A 19,500-nucleotide genomic window follows, 5' to 3' on the forward strand; every position below is an offset into this window, starting at 1 on the left:
ACAGAATAGTGCCTGCCACTACGGACATGAGCCATCCGAGGTTTTGTCTTTGATCCTCTCCTTTATTGGCATGCTCATGTTTTCAATAGATCCTATTGAGATGACCAAAGAAAGAACACCTGTTATAAGGCAGGTTAGGGCAATTCAGCTTCAAAAGAGAAGAATTAAAGACCCACCTGTAAAAATGAAACAAGTCCAGAAACACATCTTGTGTTTTAAGTGAGAGAAAAAACAAATGTAATATAGACTACTTATCTCTATATTGTGACGAACAAAAGAAAATCGTCTACATAGGCAGCTCAATACCCTTTGAATACATTTATATGCTTCTGTGATCCTTCAAACATTATTTGAAGTTAGTTGGGAATAATCATAGAATCTTATCCTTTTTAAAAGACTCAAAGGTGCAGTAAGCAACATTGTCTACTTAGGGATTTGGTGCATACAAGAAGCTTAAAAAAGAACAAATAAATACAGTTTATATCAAACCTCAAGAGGATTAATCATTTTGATTGGCAAGTCAATGCTTCTTTGGCCTTGAAAAATGTTTAGAAATTTGAATTCCTTCACAAGTTGTGTGTTTATGAATTAGATTATTAATTTATTGGTAAAAAAACAAAAAAAACATTTACATTAACATTTTCGGCATTTAGCAGACGCCTTTATCCAAAGCGACTTACATTACAGTTACAGTATACAGAGCAATTGATGGTTAAGGGCCTTGCTCAAGGGCCCAACAGCAGCAACCTGGTAGTGGTGGGGCTTGAACTAGTCCAGTACCTTAACCACTATAGGCTACAACTTGCCCTAGTATTAATATCAACAAGCAAACAAGGGTTTAGTAATCCCTAATTCAAAACAGGCTAGGGTTTCAGTGCATAACAGTTTGAATAAGCTCACATGCCCAAGATTGCCTGGTATTGCTTTGAGTGATATGGAGACCAGATTGAAATCCATCCTGACCAACAGTGCATGATTTTCTGGACTACTAATGGCTATGATATCTGTGGACAATACAGAAAAAGTTCAAGTATCTTTTTATATAGACCCATATAATATGTATTTCACCTTAGAGACATGGGCACCCAGTTGTTTAGTGATTGTGACTGCCACCAAACTTTTCTGTGCTCATATATAATGTTTGTTTATTAGGATTTTAATGGCATGTTTTACACACTTTGGTTACATTCATGACAGAAACGGTAGTTACTCATTACACAAGGTTCATCAGTTCAATAGGTTATATCAAACAGTCATGGACAATTTTGTATCTCCAATTCATCTCACTTGCATGTCTTTGGACTGTGGGAGGAAACCGGAGCACCCGGAGGAAACCCACGCAGACACGAAGAGAACATGCAAACTCCACACAGAAAGGGACCTGGACCGCCCCACCTGGGGATCGAACCCAGGACCTTCTTGCTGTGAGGCGACAGTGCTCATGTTGGACCAAAGCACATGTTGCATCAGTCTTAATTCAGATAAGCTGGAGCTCAAAGAAGTCATGCAGCATTTCTGGTTGTTAATATATGGTATCTGCTTTGTGTCAATAGCGTCAACAATGTAGTGGCGTCTGAGGGATCGAAAGTCCAAATTAATAAAAATCAAGCACTTAAGGTGTAAAGTTTCAGTTGCACGCAGATAGACATTGTTTTAGCCGGTGAGCTGGAGATCAGTATCTCAATCCACATTCATTCATCATTTATTCCTTTATTGTCTGTTTTATCCTATTCAGGGCTGCGGTGGGTACAGTTTACCAGGCAAAAGGCAGGAGACACCCTGGACATGTCACCAGTTCATCACAAGGCAAACATGTACGCACGCAAACATGCACACACGCACACACACACACGTTGACACCTAGTTCCATTTAACCTGACTGCATGTGTTTGTACTGTGGGAGCTCCCGGAGGAAACCCACACAGACACGGGGAGAACATGCAAACTCCACACAGAAAAGACTCAGACCGCTCCACCTGGGAATCATATGTTCTATATTTTTCTATACAGTGGTACCTTGTAACTCAACGTCCCCAAAACTCAAAATCTGAAACTCAGCGCCCTTCGTCGAGAAATTTGTACCCTTAAACTCAACATTTCCCTTATGCCTAGTTCACACTACACGATTCTTGCCCAGATTTTCGCTCGGCGACTGGTCGGCGCTAGATTTACCAACTCGGGAGCAACTCGGCATTTGCTCGGCGATCAAAACTCGGCTCTCAATCACTATGTGTGAACTACTCAACAACTCGATCCAACCGGCTCACCGAGCAGTCACCGAGCGCTCGGCGACCAAATCGAGATTTCTAGCATGTCAGATATCTTATCTGAGTTGCACAACTGGCACACACGTTTTACAGTATTTCTGACTTTATCGTTCTCTACAAAACACCAACGCTGCATTGCAAAAATATTAATTAACCTCCAACTTACTATAGAACAATCCAAACTGTTCGTGTTGCCAGATCCACTCAGATTCATTTATTGTTCCTCTTTGATTTTACGCTGCACATCAGCGCACAAACTTTGATCACTCGCTACTTGTTGACGTGCATTTTTGGACGTGGTATCATTAAACTCCTCGTCACTTCTCACGTGTGTTTTTGTAAAAAAAAAAAAATTTCGTTTGTGAGATCAGAGAAGCTCGCCTGCGATTCCAGTTGGTGATAGATTGTGTAGTGTGAAACCCCCTTATTCCCGATTAGTCGTGTAGTGTGAAATATACACCGACTGAAAGGCTCCCGAGTGCAAAAGATTCAGCTGTGTAGTGTGAACTGTACAGCGACCCGGCAAATCAGAAAGTCGTGTAGTGTGAACTTGGCATTAAACTCAACGTGTGTGCAACTGCTGCTTTGCTCAGTGCTCGGCCTTGAGCAGTGCGGTAAAACTACATGTGAACATGAGACGAACCTGCATTTGTGTGGAATAACATCAACTTTACTCTGAAACCTCCACAGGTTTCACTGTTTCACTTTTAAACTTCTGTTATAGCTTGAGGTTCTGAGAAATTGTAAGAATCAGCTTTTCCAAGAGTCTAAAACACTTATCGTTAAAAAAAAGAATACTGTAACTTTATGTATTAAAAGAACGACATAGAAACACTAAACCTCTCTTAATTATCACTGCTTATTTGTTCTCTCCACTAATTAAGAAGCATAAGGAAACAATAAAAAACTAAAGGTAGAGTGCAGGTTTTATTGTATTTTTATATTGATTTTTAACTGTTTTTCAGTTGTATTTCAGTGTTTTGTATATTATATTTGTGTTATTTTTGGTGCATAAGTGTAAAAAACAATCCAATTATTTTACATTAGCCTAAAATATATGCAGTTCCACGGGACAATGGAACACATTAACAGGTATCCCATACATCCTTATGGGAAAAAATACCTTGAAACTCAACGTCTTTAAATCTCAATGCCACTCCCAGAACCAACTGACGTTAAATTTCAAGGTACCACTGTATTCCAGAATAGTAACTTAACCATTGGTTAAAAAAGTAGCCAACTGTGTGAATAATATTAGTAGTGTGATATTTGGGATACAGCAACTCTCTTCTGCTCTGTGTACCCTGATAGAGCAAAAACATTTAAAAAATCATATGTACTCTTAGATGCTCCTCATAGAAGACTTAAGTTTTCTCTCTCTTTTTAAATATATGTTTTTTTAATGCAGGGTAAATCATGCTTTTTATTTCTTTATTTTGCTTTATTTAATTAAGTAAATAAATGAAAGGTTATGTGTTGTCTTGTAATTTTCTGGTGCAATGTCATTGTTGTATATTGGCTGTGTATGTAGGGTCTAGACTGCTACTAAAGATCCCCTGGTTACAGAGCTAAAGATTTTTTTTTCTTGTTTCTTAATAACCTAAAATAATTGTGCAGCTGGTATCGTTCTTCGATCACAGTTTCAGGGATTTCAATTCAAGTTTGATTCTGAAATTATAAATTCACTGTATTTGGTCAATTTTAATATTAAATACTAATTTCAGCCCTAGGATTTCTTGCTCAAGTTGGCATGTTATCCCAGGTACTTTAGAATTCTGCCACCTCCCAAAAACCTGCCCATAGGTGAAGTGCATACTCTGTCATTCCCCAATGATGGATTGATGTCCCATCCAGGGTATATTTCCCTTTCGCTTTGGACCCAGCTTACCTAATCAAAAAGGCAGTATCTAAGAAATGATTCATTAGTAAATGAATTTAACACATCCTAAACTTGCACAATCTGTTTGAGAGTATACTGGTATACACTGATCAGCCATAACATTAAAACCACCTCCTACACCTACACTCATTGTCCATTTTATCAGCTCCACTTACCATATAGAAGCACTTTGTAGTTTTACAATTATTGACTGTAGTTCATCTGCTTCTCTACATACTGTTTTAGCCTGCTTTCATTCTGTTCTTCAATGGTCAGGACCCCCACAGGACCACCACAGTGCAAGTATTATTTAGGTGGTGGATCATTCTCAGTACTGCAGTGACAATGACATGGTGGTGGTGTGTTAGTGTGTGTTGTGCTGGTATGAGTGGATTAGATAAAGCAGTGCTGCTGGAGTTTTTAAATACCGTGTCCACTCACTGTCCACTCTTATTAGACACTCCTACCTGGTTGGTCCACCTTGTAGATGTAAAGTCAGAGACGACCGCTCATCTATTGCTGCTGTTTGAGTTGGTCATCTTCTGGACCTTCATCAGTGGTCATAGGACGCTGCCCATGGGGCACAACACACACTAACACACCACCACCATGTCAGTGTCACTGCAGTGCTGAGAATGATCCACCACCCAATAATACCTACTCTGTAGTGGTCCTGGGAGAGTCCTGACCATTGAATAACAGCATAAAAGTGCGCTAACAAAGCATTCAGAGAAACAGATGGACTACAGTCAGTAATTGTAGAACTAGGATTGTAGAACTACAATTACTGCTTCTTTATGGTAAGTGGAGCTGATAAAATGGACAGTGTAGAAACAAGGAGGTGGTTTTAATGTTATGGCTGATCAGTGCATAATATCAGTAGCAAACAGCAAAAAATCTGGGTAACATCCAATTTTGTGATTAACACCACTAATAAGTGCACACAACTCTGACGCAAACCTTTTGCCCAGAGGGGAAAAGGATAACACAAAATCATTTTTGTTTGAAAACATCACACCATTATTTACTACACGGATTTCTCTCTCACACTCTTTCTGTTTCTCTCAGCCACCCCCTCTTTTTTTCTTCATACACCCATAAATCAAAACCAGTTGTGAGGTTATTGTTCAGTCAAATAGATCTAGTTTGTTCACATTCGACAAAAGGTTCAATCAGATTTCCTTTAAAACTTTATGAACTCCGGATATTAGGTTTGTGGTTAGAGAGTTGATTTATCTAAAAAGCTTTCCTTGCAGCGTTACATACCTGGCAACCCAAAGATTTACCCAGCATCTACATTTCTTCAGTTCCAGTTTTTAGATGTTTTTAAACGATTATTTTAGCCTTTTAGCACTAGTAGTAATTGTATTACGTAAATATAGTTCTCAGGAGAGCCGGCATTCTAATGTAGCAGTAAGTATGTTATAGATTCTGAGACCTCATTTCTTTATTTTTCTTTTACCATTTACTGTAAATCCACCATTATTTATCTAAATAATGGGGACAGGGGTAGCCTAGTGGGTAGAGCTTTGTTCTATTAACTGAAAAGTTGAGAGTTCGAATCCCAGCTCTGCCATGCAGCCACTGTTGGGCCCTTGAGCAAGGCCCTTAACACTCTCTGCTCCAGGGGTGCCATACGATGGCTGACCCTGCGCTCTGACCCCAGCTTCCAAACAAGCTGGATACGTGAAGAAAGAATTTTGTTGTACTGTACACCAGTATATGTATATATGACAGATACAGGCATTAATTCATTCATTCATTCAAATATGTAGCTATTTGTAGGATAAACCTAGAGTACAAAAACAACTTGGAAATCTCAATGTTCATGTTTTATGATTAGATTAGATTAGATTAGATTCAACTTTATTATTATTACACATGTACAAGTACAAGGCAACGAAATACAGTTTAGCATCTAACCAGAAGTGCAATAAGCAGCAAGTGCAGGAGAAACAGCATCTATGATATACATTATTTACAGGACATGGGCAGTGGTAGGAACAAGATATACAGAAGAATATATTATTGAATGTATGATGTATTCGAGATCCCAGCTCTGGTTGCAGCGTGTGTTTTTACCGCTGCACCACCTGAGCGGCTAATATTTTTTTTTTTATTGCAGCTCAAATATGCTGGAAGATTATTAGCAGTGATCAGATTCTTTCAGCCACTGCATCCAAAACAACTTACACATGAGCCATTTAGCGTTAGAGACTTTGCTCAAATGCAACCATTGTGGGTTTACCCCTTGACCTTTTTATTAGAAGTACAATACCTTTTTCCCCTGAACCACAAGTACCTTTTTTTGAGCTATTATACGGTCCTCTTTTGGTACAAACAAAAAGAGATTACATCTGGACAGACTTTGCCATTTTTTTAATACTTTTGTAATATCTCTGGTTCTCTTTTACGTCCCCTATTTATGTATTACTTCATCTGTTTCTGGTCAGGGTGGAGTTAAGGTGCATTAAGGATCCGAGGAAAACTGTTCAGATAATGAAATGTATTTACTCAGATGTTTTATAACGTGATGTGGGGAAAAATGTGACTGTGGATGAGAACCATACACCAGAGCTGTGCTCTATAAACACCACCTGCTGCAACAACCTCTAACAGTGCATTGCTGTGTACACAAATCAGCCATAACATTCTACAATTACCATACTGTAGTCCATCTGTTTCTCTGCATGCTTTGTTAGCCCCCTTTCATGCTGTTCTTCAATGGTCAGGACTCTCCCAGGACCACCACAGAGTAGGTATTATTTGGGTGGTGGATCATTCTCAGCACTGCAGTGACACTGACATGGTGGTGGTGTGTTAGTGTGTGTAGTGCTGGTATGATTGAATAAGACACAGCAGCACTGATGGAGTTTTTAAACACCTCACTGTCACTGCTGGACTGAGAATAGTCCACCAACCAAAAATATATCCAGCCAACGGCACCCCGTGGGCAGCATCCTGTGACCCCTGATGAAAGTCTAGAAGATGACCAACTCAAACAGCAACAATAAATGAGTGATCGTCTCTGACTTTACATCTACAAGGTGGACCAACTAGGTAGGAGTGTCTAATAGAGTGGACAGTGAGTGGACACGGTATTTAAAAACTCCAGCAGTGTTGCTGTGTCTGATTCACTCATACTAGCACAACACACACTAACACACCACCACCATGTCAGTGTCATTGCAGTGCTGAGAATGATCCACCACCCAAATAATACCTGCTCTGTGGGGGTCCTGACCATTGAAGAACAGGGTGAAAGCAGGCTAAAACAGTATGTATAGAAACAGATGGACTACAGTCAGTAATTGTAGAACTACAAAGTGCTTCTAAATGGTAAGTGGAGCTGATAAAATGGACAATGTGTGTAGAAACAAGGAGGTTTTAATGATATGGCTAATCAGTGTATATAGCAACAGGATAAAGTCATTACTGAAGAAATATGAATGGATGAATATATGCTATGTAAAGCATTTGAAATAACACTGTGCATGAATGTGTACTATGAAAATAAACTTGTTAGAACTTTTTATTTCTATTTTTAACTGTATTTCTTATTTAATTTTAAAAAGGTGAATGTATAACTATTCTAAATGTCTCTAAGGATTGAACACACTAAACAAAGTTATATTCCATGTGAATTATTTACTGGTTAAAAATGTAGTAGTTTATACAATTGACACCAAAAGTCTGTGAAACCATGGTACAAAATAAACAGATGTTTTGACCTTTGTGTTATTATTATGACAAATTATCAAATTGATTCTTTCCGATATGTCTGTTTGAGATTTGCTTTTACATGTATTCATTCTTTTTTTTTTTATACCGCATGATCCTGGTCAGGGTCATGTTTGGTTTAGTGCCTTCTGAAAATGCTGGATGCAACTGGAATACACCCTGGAGAGGTCACCAATCCATTGTAGAGAACCACACACTTACAAATGTACTCACTCACCCCTGAGGTAATTTAGTGCAGCCAATTAACAAGTTACAAAAGATAAAAGAAAAACCAGATTACTCAAAGCAGCCCACATGGACCTGGCGAGAACATCAAACCAAGGACCTCAGGCCACATTTTGCTATAGCACTGCACAACTCTAGCAGCTGCACCACTGTACTGCTTTTTGTCTATTTGACATATATAGAATAATTCGGCTAGACACTTCGGCTAGACAAATCAGATTTTCAAAAAGGAAAAAAAGAACAATAAACATTTTAATTAAACACATGAATTAACTTTTAAAAATGTGTCCTCCAATCATCCAGTCACAGAAAAAATAGTAGTCGAGTTTTTAAAAGTCCTAAAATTATGATGAGACACAATGAAATGAGTAAATAATTAGTAAAGCCCTTGACTTTTTGTGTACTTTATTGTGATTTGGATTTAATTAGATAAAATAATATAATTCCTATTTTCATAAAGCAATTAACATTCACTCATAATGATGAAGTAAAAAAAAAATTTGTAATAAATGAAAAATCAAAAACTGAAACCTTTTATTAACAAAAGTATTTTAAAACATTTGTTGTGGAGTTTCAAATTGTGTTCAGTTGCATCCTGTTTTCTCTGATAATCCTTGAGATGTGTCTATAATTTAATTGGATTCCACCTATTGCAATTTAAATGAAATGGGCATGTTTGGAAACACACACACCTATGTCTATAAGGCCACCATTTATACAAATTTTCAGTACAAAAAATAAGCCATGAAATTCAAAGAGCTGTCTGTGGATCAAATTGTGGCAGGGCATAGATCAGGACAATGAGATAAAACAATATCTAAGACTTGTTTCAAGAAACACATTTTTCGAAAGAAGCTAGGCACAACCTTGAACACAACCTAAGTTCAACCAGCCAAACATCTGGGCAAGAAGGGCATTAGTCTGGGAGGTAAGACAGAACTCAAAAATTACTTCAAAACACTTCCAAAATTTCTGTAAAGAGATGGGAGACGTTGGTCTAATGAGATGAAACTCTTTATACAGAACAGCAAGCGTAATAATCTCTATCTTGCACTTCTGGTTAGATGCTACTGCATTTCGTTGACTCTGTACTTGTACTCTGCACAATGACAATAAAGTTGAATCTAATCCAATCTAATCTAATCTAATGATGGCAACATTATGCTTTGTTCTTCTCAGAAGAAGAAACAGTGAGACTGTTAAGAAATGAGGGACTGATAAAAGCAGCCGAATACAGGAAAATTTTTGAAGAAAGCTTCCTCCAGAGTGCATGCAAACTCAGACTGCTGCGATTCATCTTTTAATCCGACAAAGACCTGAAGAATGCGACCCAAACAGCACTAAAGTTATTGAAATATCTGTATAGAGCCCTGAAGATAACAGTTAAATCTGATTATTCTTGATAGGCTCTGCCGTGAAGAATGAGATAAATTACCTTTGCATTATATAAGCATATAATTACATTATATTGCTTGTAGAGACATATTTAAAAAGGCCTGCAGTTATAATTGCTGCCAAAGGGGCTTTTTATTGAACTAAAGGTCTGAATACTTTTAAAACATGTTTTTTATCACATTATGGGTAATAAAGATTTTCTATACAACTGTATAAAAATATTTCACTTAACTGCATTAATCCTCAAGTAATAATGAAATGATCTAGATGTTAGGAAGGAAATGTAGAATCTGGAGAAAACCAACATAGATGTCACAGACTGAGGAAAATTTTTTTTCCCTAAAGCAATGAACCTCCTAAACCAGACCTCAGGAACTTCATCCTTACTCACAACAGTAACCTTAACTGACTCACGGGTGCTCTGAACATTTTATAGCACACTCTTAGTGCATTTCAACATATTACAGTGGTACCTTGTAACTCAAAATCTTTAAAACTCAACACCCTTTGCCAAGAAATTTGTACCCTTAAACTCAGCGTTTCCCTTAAACTCAGTTCAGTTTGTTTTTTTAAAATGTGTTCATTTAATTTCAAATTAATAAACAGCCGCTTTGTTCAGGGCTCGGCTTGAGCGGTGCGGTAATATGTCATCAAAGTGCACATATGAGACGAATCTGCATTTGTGTGGAATAATTGTCAGATTCACTCTGAAAGCTCCACATGTATCTGTGTTTAGCTGGATTTTCCTCACTGTTTCACTTTTAAACTTATGTTACATCTTGAGGTTCTGAGAAATTGTAAATTGAAATTTATTTCAGGTTTTTATATTATATTTGTGTTACAACCCCATTATTTTACACAAGCCTAAAATATGTGCAGTTGCACTATGTACTATGCATATTTATCTTATATATAAATGTAAGAGTGCACCTTTACATGACTTTTCAACCAGGGACATTGTCATTTAGAACTGCAATATTACAATATATATTATGGCAAGCCAAGCAGAAAATATATTGCAAACACTGATATATTTGGAGTGAAACCCGATATATTTGGAATGAAGCTGATATATATAGAATGAAACCCGATATATTTGGATTGAAGCTGATATATATAGAATGAAAACCGATATATTTGGATTGAAGCTGATATATATAGAATGAAACCCGATATATTTGGATTGAAGCTGATATATATAGAATGAAACCCGATATATTTGGATTGAAGCTGATATATATAGAATGAAACCCGATATATTTGGAATGAAGCTGATATATATAGAATGAAACCCGATATATTTGGATTGAAGCTGATATATATAGAATGAAACCCGATATATTTGGATTGAAGCTGATATATATAGAATGAAACCCGATATATTTGGAATGAAGCTGATATATATAGAATGAAACCCGATATATTTGGATTGAAGCTGATATATATAGAATGAAACCCGATATATTTGGATTGAAGCTGATATATATAGAATGCAACCCGATATATTTGGATTGAAGCTGATATATATAGAATGAAACCCGATATATTTGGATTGAAGCTGATATATATAGAATGAAACCCGATATATTTGGATTGAAGCTGATATATATAGAATGAAACCCTATATATTTGGAATGAAGCTGATATATATAGAATGAAACCCGATATATTTGGAATGAAACAGATATATATGGAATGAAACCCGATATATATAAAATGAAACCTGTTGTTGTGACTTTTGTGTTTGTATTTTTGACGTGCATATATTTGCTCTATCTGCAAAAAATAAACGATGTGGGGAAGCGATTTTCGTACTGGACGTTGTAATGTTGTCACGTTAGTTTTATACACAAAAGTCAGATCAGGGGACATTTCGTCATGTTATGATTTGTGTTTGTTTGTTATTTAAAACTAAACTGAAAACTGAAACCTTTTTCAATATTGGGATTTGAAGTGAAAAACTAATGACCAAAGGTACACAAACTCCTTTGCTTGCGTTGTGGTTTGTGGGGGGAGAGTTTTCATTTTATATATTGAGTTCCATTTAATATATATCAGTTTTCATTACATATATATCTAGTTTCATTTTATATACATATATCGAGTTTTGTTTTATATATATATATATATATATATATATATATATATATATATATTTTACATTTACAATCTCGGCATTTAGCAGACGCTTTTACAGTTGTGACAGTATACAGTCTAAGCAATTGAGGGTTAAGGACCTTGCTCAAGGGCCCAACAGTGGCAACCTGGCAGTGGTGGGGTTTGAACCGGCAACCTTCTGATTACTGGTCTGGTACCTTAACCACTAGGCTTATATATATATAGTTTCTATTTGTTTATATGACGCAAAAGAAAAAAAGGAAAATAGAGAGCTGGGATTGGCTCTAGCACCCCCGCGACCCTGATTAATTAAGAAAGTGAGTATTCGTATTCGCACAAGCGATATTTACCTTTAACCGCGCGAGGGCGCACTGTCAGATCTCGTTGTATAGACTGCGTTCTCGCGATATTTGTGGCACAACTAATTCAGGCGGATGTAGTTTTGGGCCCTCTTTTCCGGCGGCCATAGCGGAATAATCGGTATGGTAAGAGTTGTTGGCAATGCTATATAAGTTATATCTGTGTCCATCCTCAACGTATTAATGTCAAAATGGTACAAATCACGTACTTGTGTTGAAGAACATTATAAATAATCGTATGGCCGAGATATTTCTTAGCGGAATTACTTGAATGTTTAATTTATTCACTTAAACCTTGGAGCTAGCATGTTGCTAACTAACAGTCTGTCATTGCTCTGTGTGATATCGTTACTAGTGTTTCTGAGAATAAATAGTTTATGTTGACTGTATGAATTTGCGTAATGTAGAGTAAAATATCAATGGTTGCTTTATTATTACAATTTTTTAGTGAAAAGTGTGGCTGGAAGGTCTAGTATGTAGTATTGTAGCATTGTAGCGGTTGCGGCTTATTGAGAGCTAAATGTGTTGCTTAGGCTGCTACAGAAGCTGCTCTGTAGAAGTGTTCGCTTTGTACAGTGAATATATGCTTACTTGACATTGTCAGTTGTACGTTTCATTATTGAATACAAAGCCAGGTAGTGTGGGTTTTTTCGTGATCCAATGCTGGAGTATTCAGTCTTGGATATGTTATAGTAACTTTGCTACTATCTAAGTGTGTTCAAAAAAAATTTAACAAATTGGAGCAGAGCTTTAAATGATGTGACATGCTTAAACACCACAAAGTACCTCAGGATGTGTCCATCCCATTTATTTTGGAGACAATGTTAGGTTACATTAGTATTGGAACATTATGGTACAAGCCTTACTGAGCTTTTAAGCCCAAATTAGGGGTCGGCAAAAAGTATTGTGTGCCATCCATTAAAGTCATATATTAAACGTTTAGCATGTACACAATGGACAAAAGTAGCAGGACACTCCTAATTATTGAATGCTTGTGCTTCAGCCACAACAGGTGTAATCAGTTATTTAAAGAAGACTATATGCTACCAGCATTGTGTAGGGAATGCCATTTCTGTTCCAGCATGACTGTACCCTGTGTACAAATTATGCTCTATAAAGACATGTAAAAACAAAAAAGGTTGTTTTAAATAAACTTTAGTGGCTTGCACAGAGCCCTGACCTCAGCCCTACTGGAACAGATGGGGACATTTTGTAAAAATCGTCCATGGTCTTTAAAGTTTGTTGGTTGACTTCTTATTTTAGTCCATTATGTGCCCAGATACCAGTTGGAAGCTGAAATAATGAGTTAATGGGGGTGACGTTTACACATGCATGTACTTTATCGGAGTTGTTTGTGTCTGGCATTTTTTCAGGATACACTGTAGGCATCAAAATATTGTGGTTAGCCTGAGTTGGAGCAAGTGTGATTGGCAACTAATAGCACACTTGATGTTTGTGATGGAGACTTAACAGGGAAAATAGAATTGAATCCAAAAGCTAATTGAGTAGTCAAATGGGTTTAATTCATTAAAAAAAAACACAAACATGTATGGTGCGAATTGTCATGTCTGGCAATTATTGTGACCCCTCTTTGTAATAGTTCTCCTTTTCTACTCTCCAGCCATCATGAAGCTCAATCCGTTTGTGACCTCCTCCCGGCGTAAGAACCGCAAGAGGCATTTTAATGCCCCTTCACACATCCGCAGGAAGATCATGTCTTCCCCTCTCTCAAAAGAACTTCGCCAGAAGTACAACGTGAGGTCCATGCCCATCAGGAAGGATGATGAGGTGCAGGTAAGGTCATCCATTCCATGACTTACCATTTTCTCCCTGGTTATTTGCTTTGTTGTACCATAAAATAGATCTTAAACTCAACCTAAATCTGGCCTGATGCTTAGAATGTGGATTGTTACAGGTTGACCTTTATGTTAACCTGTTTATTATTTGTGTTGATTGAAGATAATGTGACATTACTGCATTGTTCTTTTGTTATGAACAGGTCGTCCGGGGACACTACAAAGGCCAGCAAATTGGCAAGGTCGTCCAGGTGTACAGAAAGAAATACGTCATCTACATTGAGCGCGTGCAGCGTGAGAAGGCCAATGGCACCACTGTTCATGTGGGCATCCACCCTAGCAAGGTAGGAGAGATAATAGTGGTAGAATAAGTTGTGATGGGGAGCTCTATGAAGTGCCCTGTTGTCTTAAAAAAATGTGCAGAAAATTAACTGATGCATTTACAAATTTTCTTTTGTGTACAGATACAGTGCAAACGTGACTAATCTAGTTCTTCTGTTTTATTATTAAGTTATATATTATATTTTAAGTTTGTTTGATTTATTCTCTCAGATTCCAAATATAAAGAAAACAAACTGAAACATAATACCTACTAAGCCATAAATGGCACAAATACTTGGTGTTGAATTCAAAAATAAATAAATATCATGCCTTATACATTGTCAAAATAAGGACACTCTAGGGCAGATGAAATGCCTCTGTCATGTACACACATACACCTGTACAATACAGTAACATTCTTTGGAAGCTGGGGTCAGAACGCAGGGTCAGCCATTGTATGGCACCACTGTAGCTAAGGAGCATGGCACACCCAGGATTCAAACCCACAACCTTTCAGTTGGTAATTCACAGCTTTACCCAACAGGCTGCCACTGCCCCGGTATACTTTTGATCAGCATTTCTGAAGTCTAGGGTGTTATTTTGGGGATGGGGTCATCACCATTATAACCCAATCACAGGCTTTGCAGTGTATTTATTCATTCATGAAATCTGTTGTTTCAATTGTTATCAACTGTTTAATCATTTATTTTATATTTTCTTTTTTTAAGTGTAGTTGTTAGCTCTTCTAATTTGTAAAATCAGTGTATGAAGGGTGCTGTTACTAAACTTGACTTGTCTGTTTAAATTTTTTCTGCTTTTGTAGTGTAAAGAATAGCTTAATAGTTTTTCCCCCCTCGAGCTTAGCCTAGCTTTTGTTGGACTTGGTGTTTGTTAGTTGCAACTTTTTTTTCCTGTTTAACACTTGGCTGCATCTTTCTTGTGCTTCCCCTGGTGCTTGGTCTCGGGTGATTAATCCTAAACATGTGGTGTAATCAAGAGCAGAAACCTGATTTATATTAGTAAAAAATATACTGACCAATTTCAGTATACTTCTAAGCATGCTTTAAATACATCTGATTACACCACTGCAGTAACCAGTTTTTTTTTTTTAAACAATGAATTTTTTTTCTTATGAGGAAGAACATCATCTTTGAGACTCGTATTTAATGCAATTATTAGTAAAAGCATATTACTCTAATCAACACAAATGATTGGCTGCACCTGTCTTAATGCACAGATGATGTATATGTATTTATTTAATGCTCCTGATAAATTGGGAATGTGGAGTCGAGTGGTGCCAGGTATTGCTAAGCTGGAAATTGTATTTACATGTTAATATATTGTGTACATGTTATATATATATTTTTACTTGGTTCATATGCAGATTTTAAAAAGTTGCTTTTTGGGACACATTTGGTTAATTGTATGTCTTACAAGTTTTTAATCCACATGAATGATAAACCATGTGCCTTAGCCTTTAGATATTTCTGTAAGGATTTTACTTATGTGACCAACATGATGCAGTAATAATGTCCACAGATTCTCTCATAGACTTAAACCTGTATTAAAATCCAAAATTATTTAATTAATTATTAAAATCAGCTTAGGAAGGTGGCTCAGATTTTCTCATTTACTTTGACAGTTTATCTGAAAGTTACTGTAAATACACTTGCTGAAAGTATTTGTGAGGTTGGGTGATGGCTCTTATTTAACAATTCAGTTTATCCCAGTGGTGTTCCACTCCATGCTAGACTTGTCATACTATGGCTTTATGGACCTTGCTTTGTATGTAGGAGCATACTAACTAATGTATGCACCTTTATTGTTAAAATATTGACTGATTCAGACATCAGTGGTTTGTGTTTAACGCAAGCCTACATTTGATTCCCCCTATCTCCAGGTCGTGATCACCAGGCTAAAGCTTGACAAGGATCGCAAGAAGATCCTGGAGCGCAAGGCCAAGTCGCGACAGGATGGCAAGGAGAAGGGAAAATACAAGGAGGAGACCATTGAGAAAATGCAGGAGTGAACATCTTTTTGCTAACAATAAAAGACTGGATAAAAATAAATATTGTGTTGGGTCATTCTGTGTTCATGGCATGTATTCATGTTTAACTAATGGTAACGAGAGGTCCACACACTGGTTACAGTGAGCACTAAACAGCAACAGCATATGCTACTATGGAACCCTAAGTCTTTTGTCAATTGAACATTTTAAACAAAGTTATTTAAGACATTTGATCTGGTATTTAAAAATCAGCTTGAATAATGACTTTAGTTTAGTGTACATACTTTAAAACTTGCTGTTAAACACAGCATTTATAGTATTAATATTTTTGCATCTAGAGTGAAATTTAAAGTGGCATTTAGGGTAGTGTTTAATGTTTTTTAGGTTACTGAAATACAATAAAGCAGACAAAGTTCTTACTTAACATTTTAAGGCCTAAGCATACAAATCCCACAGTTACTGATCATGACAACTGTGTTGCATAATCTAAATTGGATGAAAAACATGATCCTTAAGAGTCAAGAATGGTGAAAGTCTGACATGTAACTGATGCAGCTTGTAAAATATCTTAACCACTGTGTGAGTGCTCATGTGCCCCTTGTTCCAAAGCTGTTGAGAGGTCATGACAGCAGGTATTAATGGAGTTTCTTGAAGCTTAGTTTTATGGCTTTACAGCCAAGCTAGAACAAGAGTTGGTTTTGGTTTTCTACTTTGCTAAATGTAGAAATGTTACGCTATGCTTAGTGCCTTATTTTGAACTTTATTTAGAACATACATAACTATTTCATCAGCTACACCTACTCTACAGAGGAACTATGAGGCTATACAATTACTAACTTGTTCATTTGCAGCTCTCCCAGCACTAACATAGTGACATGTTGGAGTTTGTAAAGGTACCAGAGTATCTAGTGTTGTACTGTTACTGGGATTTTTAAATACAGTTTAAACATGCTGGTCTTTTTTATTATGAATACATATACCGATAAGCAAGAACATTAGGATGACCTGCCTTATACGCTGTCAAAGCAGCTCTGACCTACTGAAACATGGACTCACAAAGCCATCTGAATCATTATATCTTACACAGGTAAATATTACACACATACCAAACTGTCTTCATAATTTTGAAAAAAATCAGTTTTGTCAGACCAGTCAACAATCTTGCTCCAAAGTTTGGTTCTGATGCATGCCTGCCCGCCCATTGTCGGTGCTTTCAGCGTACGAATTACTTCACTATTGGCAGCTGTGAATCTGACAGGGTGGCTATGACATGTGGAATCCCCCAGGGATCAGTTCTCGGACCTCTTCTGTTCAATCTTTATATGCTGCCATTAGGGCAAATGCTACAGGCTAACAACATTGATTACCATAGTTATGCAGACAACACACAGATATATCTGGCTCTCTCACCAGATGATTACAGCCCAATAGACTCATTGTGTCAGTGTCTGGAGAACATCAATAACTGAATGAGCCAGAATTTTCTACAGTTAAATAAGGACAAAACAGAGATTGTTGTGTTCGGCAGCAAAGAGAAGAGGATTAGTGTCAGTGAACACCTCAGTTTCCGGGCTCCAAAGTCTGAAATCTTGGCTTTCTAATAGACTCAGATCTTACATTCACCAGCAATATCAAAACCATCACCAAAACAGCCTTTTATCATCTTAGAAATATATCCAAAATCAAGGGTCTAGTGTCCCAACAAGATCTAGAGAAGCTCATCCATGCTTTTATTTCCAGTAGGGTGGACTATTGTAATTGTCTCTTAACTGGACTTCCAAAAAAGACCATTAAATAGTTACAGCTCATTCAGAACGCTGCTGCTAGAGTTTTAACCAAGACGAAGAGAACTGAGCACATCACTCCAGTTCTAAAATCTCTACACTGGCTTCCGGTTAGTTACAGAATAGAATTTAAAGTGCTGCTACTGGTCTATAAATCAATGAATGGGTTCGGCCCAGAATACATCTCAGAAATGTTTAGAGAATATAAACCTAGTAGATCTCTAAGATCCATGGACTCAGGTCAGCTAGTCGAGGCAAAACTAAACATGGTGAAGCAGCATTTAGTTGTTGGGCTGCATATAACTGGAACAGACTGTACGGAACATCGCCCCTGATTGCTCTCATAGACTCTCATGTTAAGGCTCTTTTTTTTTTCGAATTGCAGGCGCTTCAATACATTCTGAATGGGTTCCGGGAGGGCTCGCACTTACGTGCTTGTGTCACACGTAACCTGGTGTCGCGATCTTGTCACCAGGACAACCATTACCTCAGTTCAGGGCAACTCCATCATGTCATCAATGACATTCAGTTGTCGTAGTAATCAGGATAAATTAGCAACTTAAGAATTAGGGCCACCCAGACCAAATTTAAACATCAACATGCGCTCGGCATCTGCGTCCTCAGCAGTACTTCAGCCGAGCCTTATGGACTTGTACGATAAACTAAAGCTGTATGGCATCGCTATAAATGATTGCATTGACAGGTGTAGTCGTCATGTCTTGTGGATGGAAGTGTACAATACAAACAGCCACCCAAAAATAATCGCAGGTTATTGGATAACCACAATGACACTTATAACAATAACAATTATTGGCTGCCCTCGGCACTTGCGTGCTGATCCAGGTACTGAGACCCGTGTTTCTCTGAACTGACAAGCCTGCAACGGCTGCACACTTTAGTCTCATAATCACTTCGACTTTATTCTCGAAATTGAAACTTATATGACTTTATTCTTGAAATCAAAACTTATTTAAACTTAAACTTTTTTTAAAATATTTTAAAATATTTCTTAAAAATGACTAATTGTTGCAGTTTTGCAAGTGAAATTTTTGACCATTCTTGCTTGATACAAAGGTTTAGCTGTTTAACAGTTCTTATGCAATGCTGTCTCATGGCTTAAAGGTAAAGCATATTTAGCAGTGGCTTCTAGCCCTGCCCTACTTCTTTTGGATCTTTTTACAATGGTATGTATGGTAGGAAGTAAAAGGCCTACGTTATTTGCCATCTTGCATTTAGAAATGTACTTTTCTAACTTACTTTTACAAAGTTTGGCACAAAGTGACGAGTCACTTTGCTTGGGGGCATCATCTTTGCTTTTGAAAACTGAGCCGGTACATCCTGCTATTGTTTTACGTTTTGCTGTAAATACATTAATGCCCCCAATATGTGATTTGTGAATCTTTTCACAATGTTATGTATGGTAGGAATATTATATTTTTATTCTCTTGAATCTTTATTTAACTGTCAAAGGTAAAGAGAAATTATTTCCAGTGTTTTCACTGATCACCTTCATTGTATGTAAATACAGTGGTATCTTGTAACCTGACGTCCCCTAAACTAAAATTTGTACCCTCAAACACATTTCCCTTAAACTCAATGTGTGTGTG

The 19,500-nt window shown here is 37.2% G+C and overlaps 2 protein-coding genes across 2 annotated transcripts in view; one reads left to right on the top strand and one right to left on the bottom strand.

Annotated features, from left to right (window-relative positions):
- Window positions 1–19,500, bottom strand: part of adad1 (adenosine deaminase domain containing 1 (testis-specific)) — a 162,802-nt gene that overhangs the window by 92,130 nt on the left and 51,172 nt on the right. The gene's annotated exons all lie outside the window — the stretch shown is intronic.
- rpl26 (ribosomal protein L26) lies at window positions 12,002–16,170 on the top strand. The gene is made up of 4 exons (XM_062990897.1): window positions 12,002–12,105; window positions 13,606–13,778; window positions 13,984–14,124; window positions 16,002–16,170. The coding sequence occupies exons 2-4, from the start codon at window positions 13,611–13,613 to the stop codon at window positions 16,128–16,130; spliced, it is 438 nt and encodes a 145-aa protein (XP_062846967.1). The 5' UTR covers window positions 12,002–12,105; window positions 13,606–13,610; the 3' UTR covers window positions 16,131–16,170.

Source organism: Trichomycterus rosablanca, chromosome 1, assembly GCF_030014385.1.
Source record: "Trichomycterus rosablanca isolate fTriRos1 chromosome 1, fTriRos1.hap1, whole genome shotgun sequence".
In the NCBI taxonomy this organism is placed as follows: domain Eukaryota; kingdom Metazoa; phylum Chordata; class Actinopteri; order Siluriformes; family Trichomycteridae; genus Trichomycterus; species Trichomycterus rosablanca.

Coding starts and splice junctions, on each gene's coding strand:
- rpl26 (XM_062990897.1), top strand. CDS start 13,611: ATGAAGCTCAATCCGTTTGTGACCTCCTCCCGGCGTAAGAACCGCAAG. Junction 13,779..13,983: donor GGAAGGATGATGAGGTGCAG/GTAAGGTCATCC, acceptor TGTTATGAACAG/GTCGTCCGGGGACACTACAA. Junction 14,125..16,001: donor TGGGCATCCACCCTAGCAAG/GTAGGAGAGATA, acceptor CCCTATCTCCAG/GTCGTGATCACCAGGCTAAA.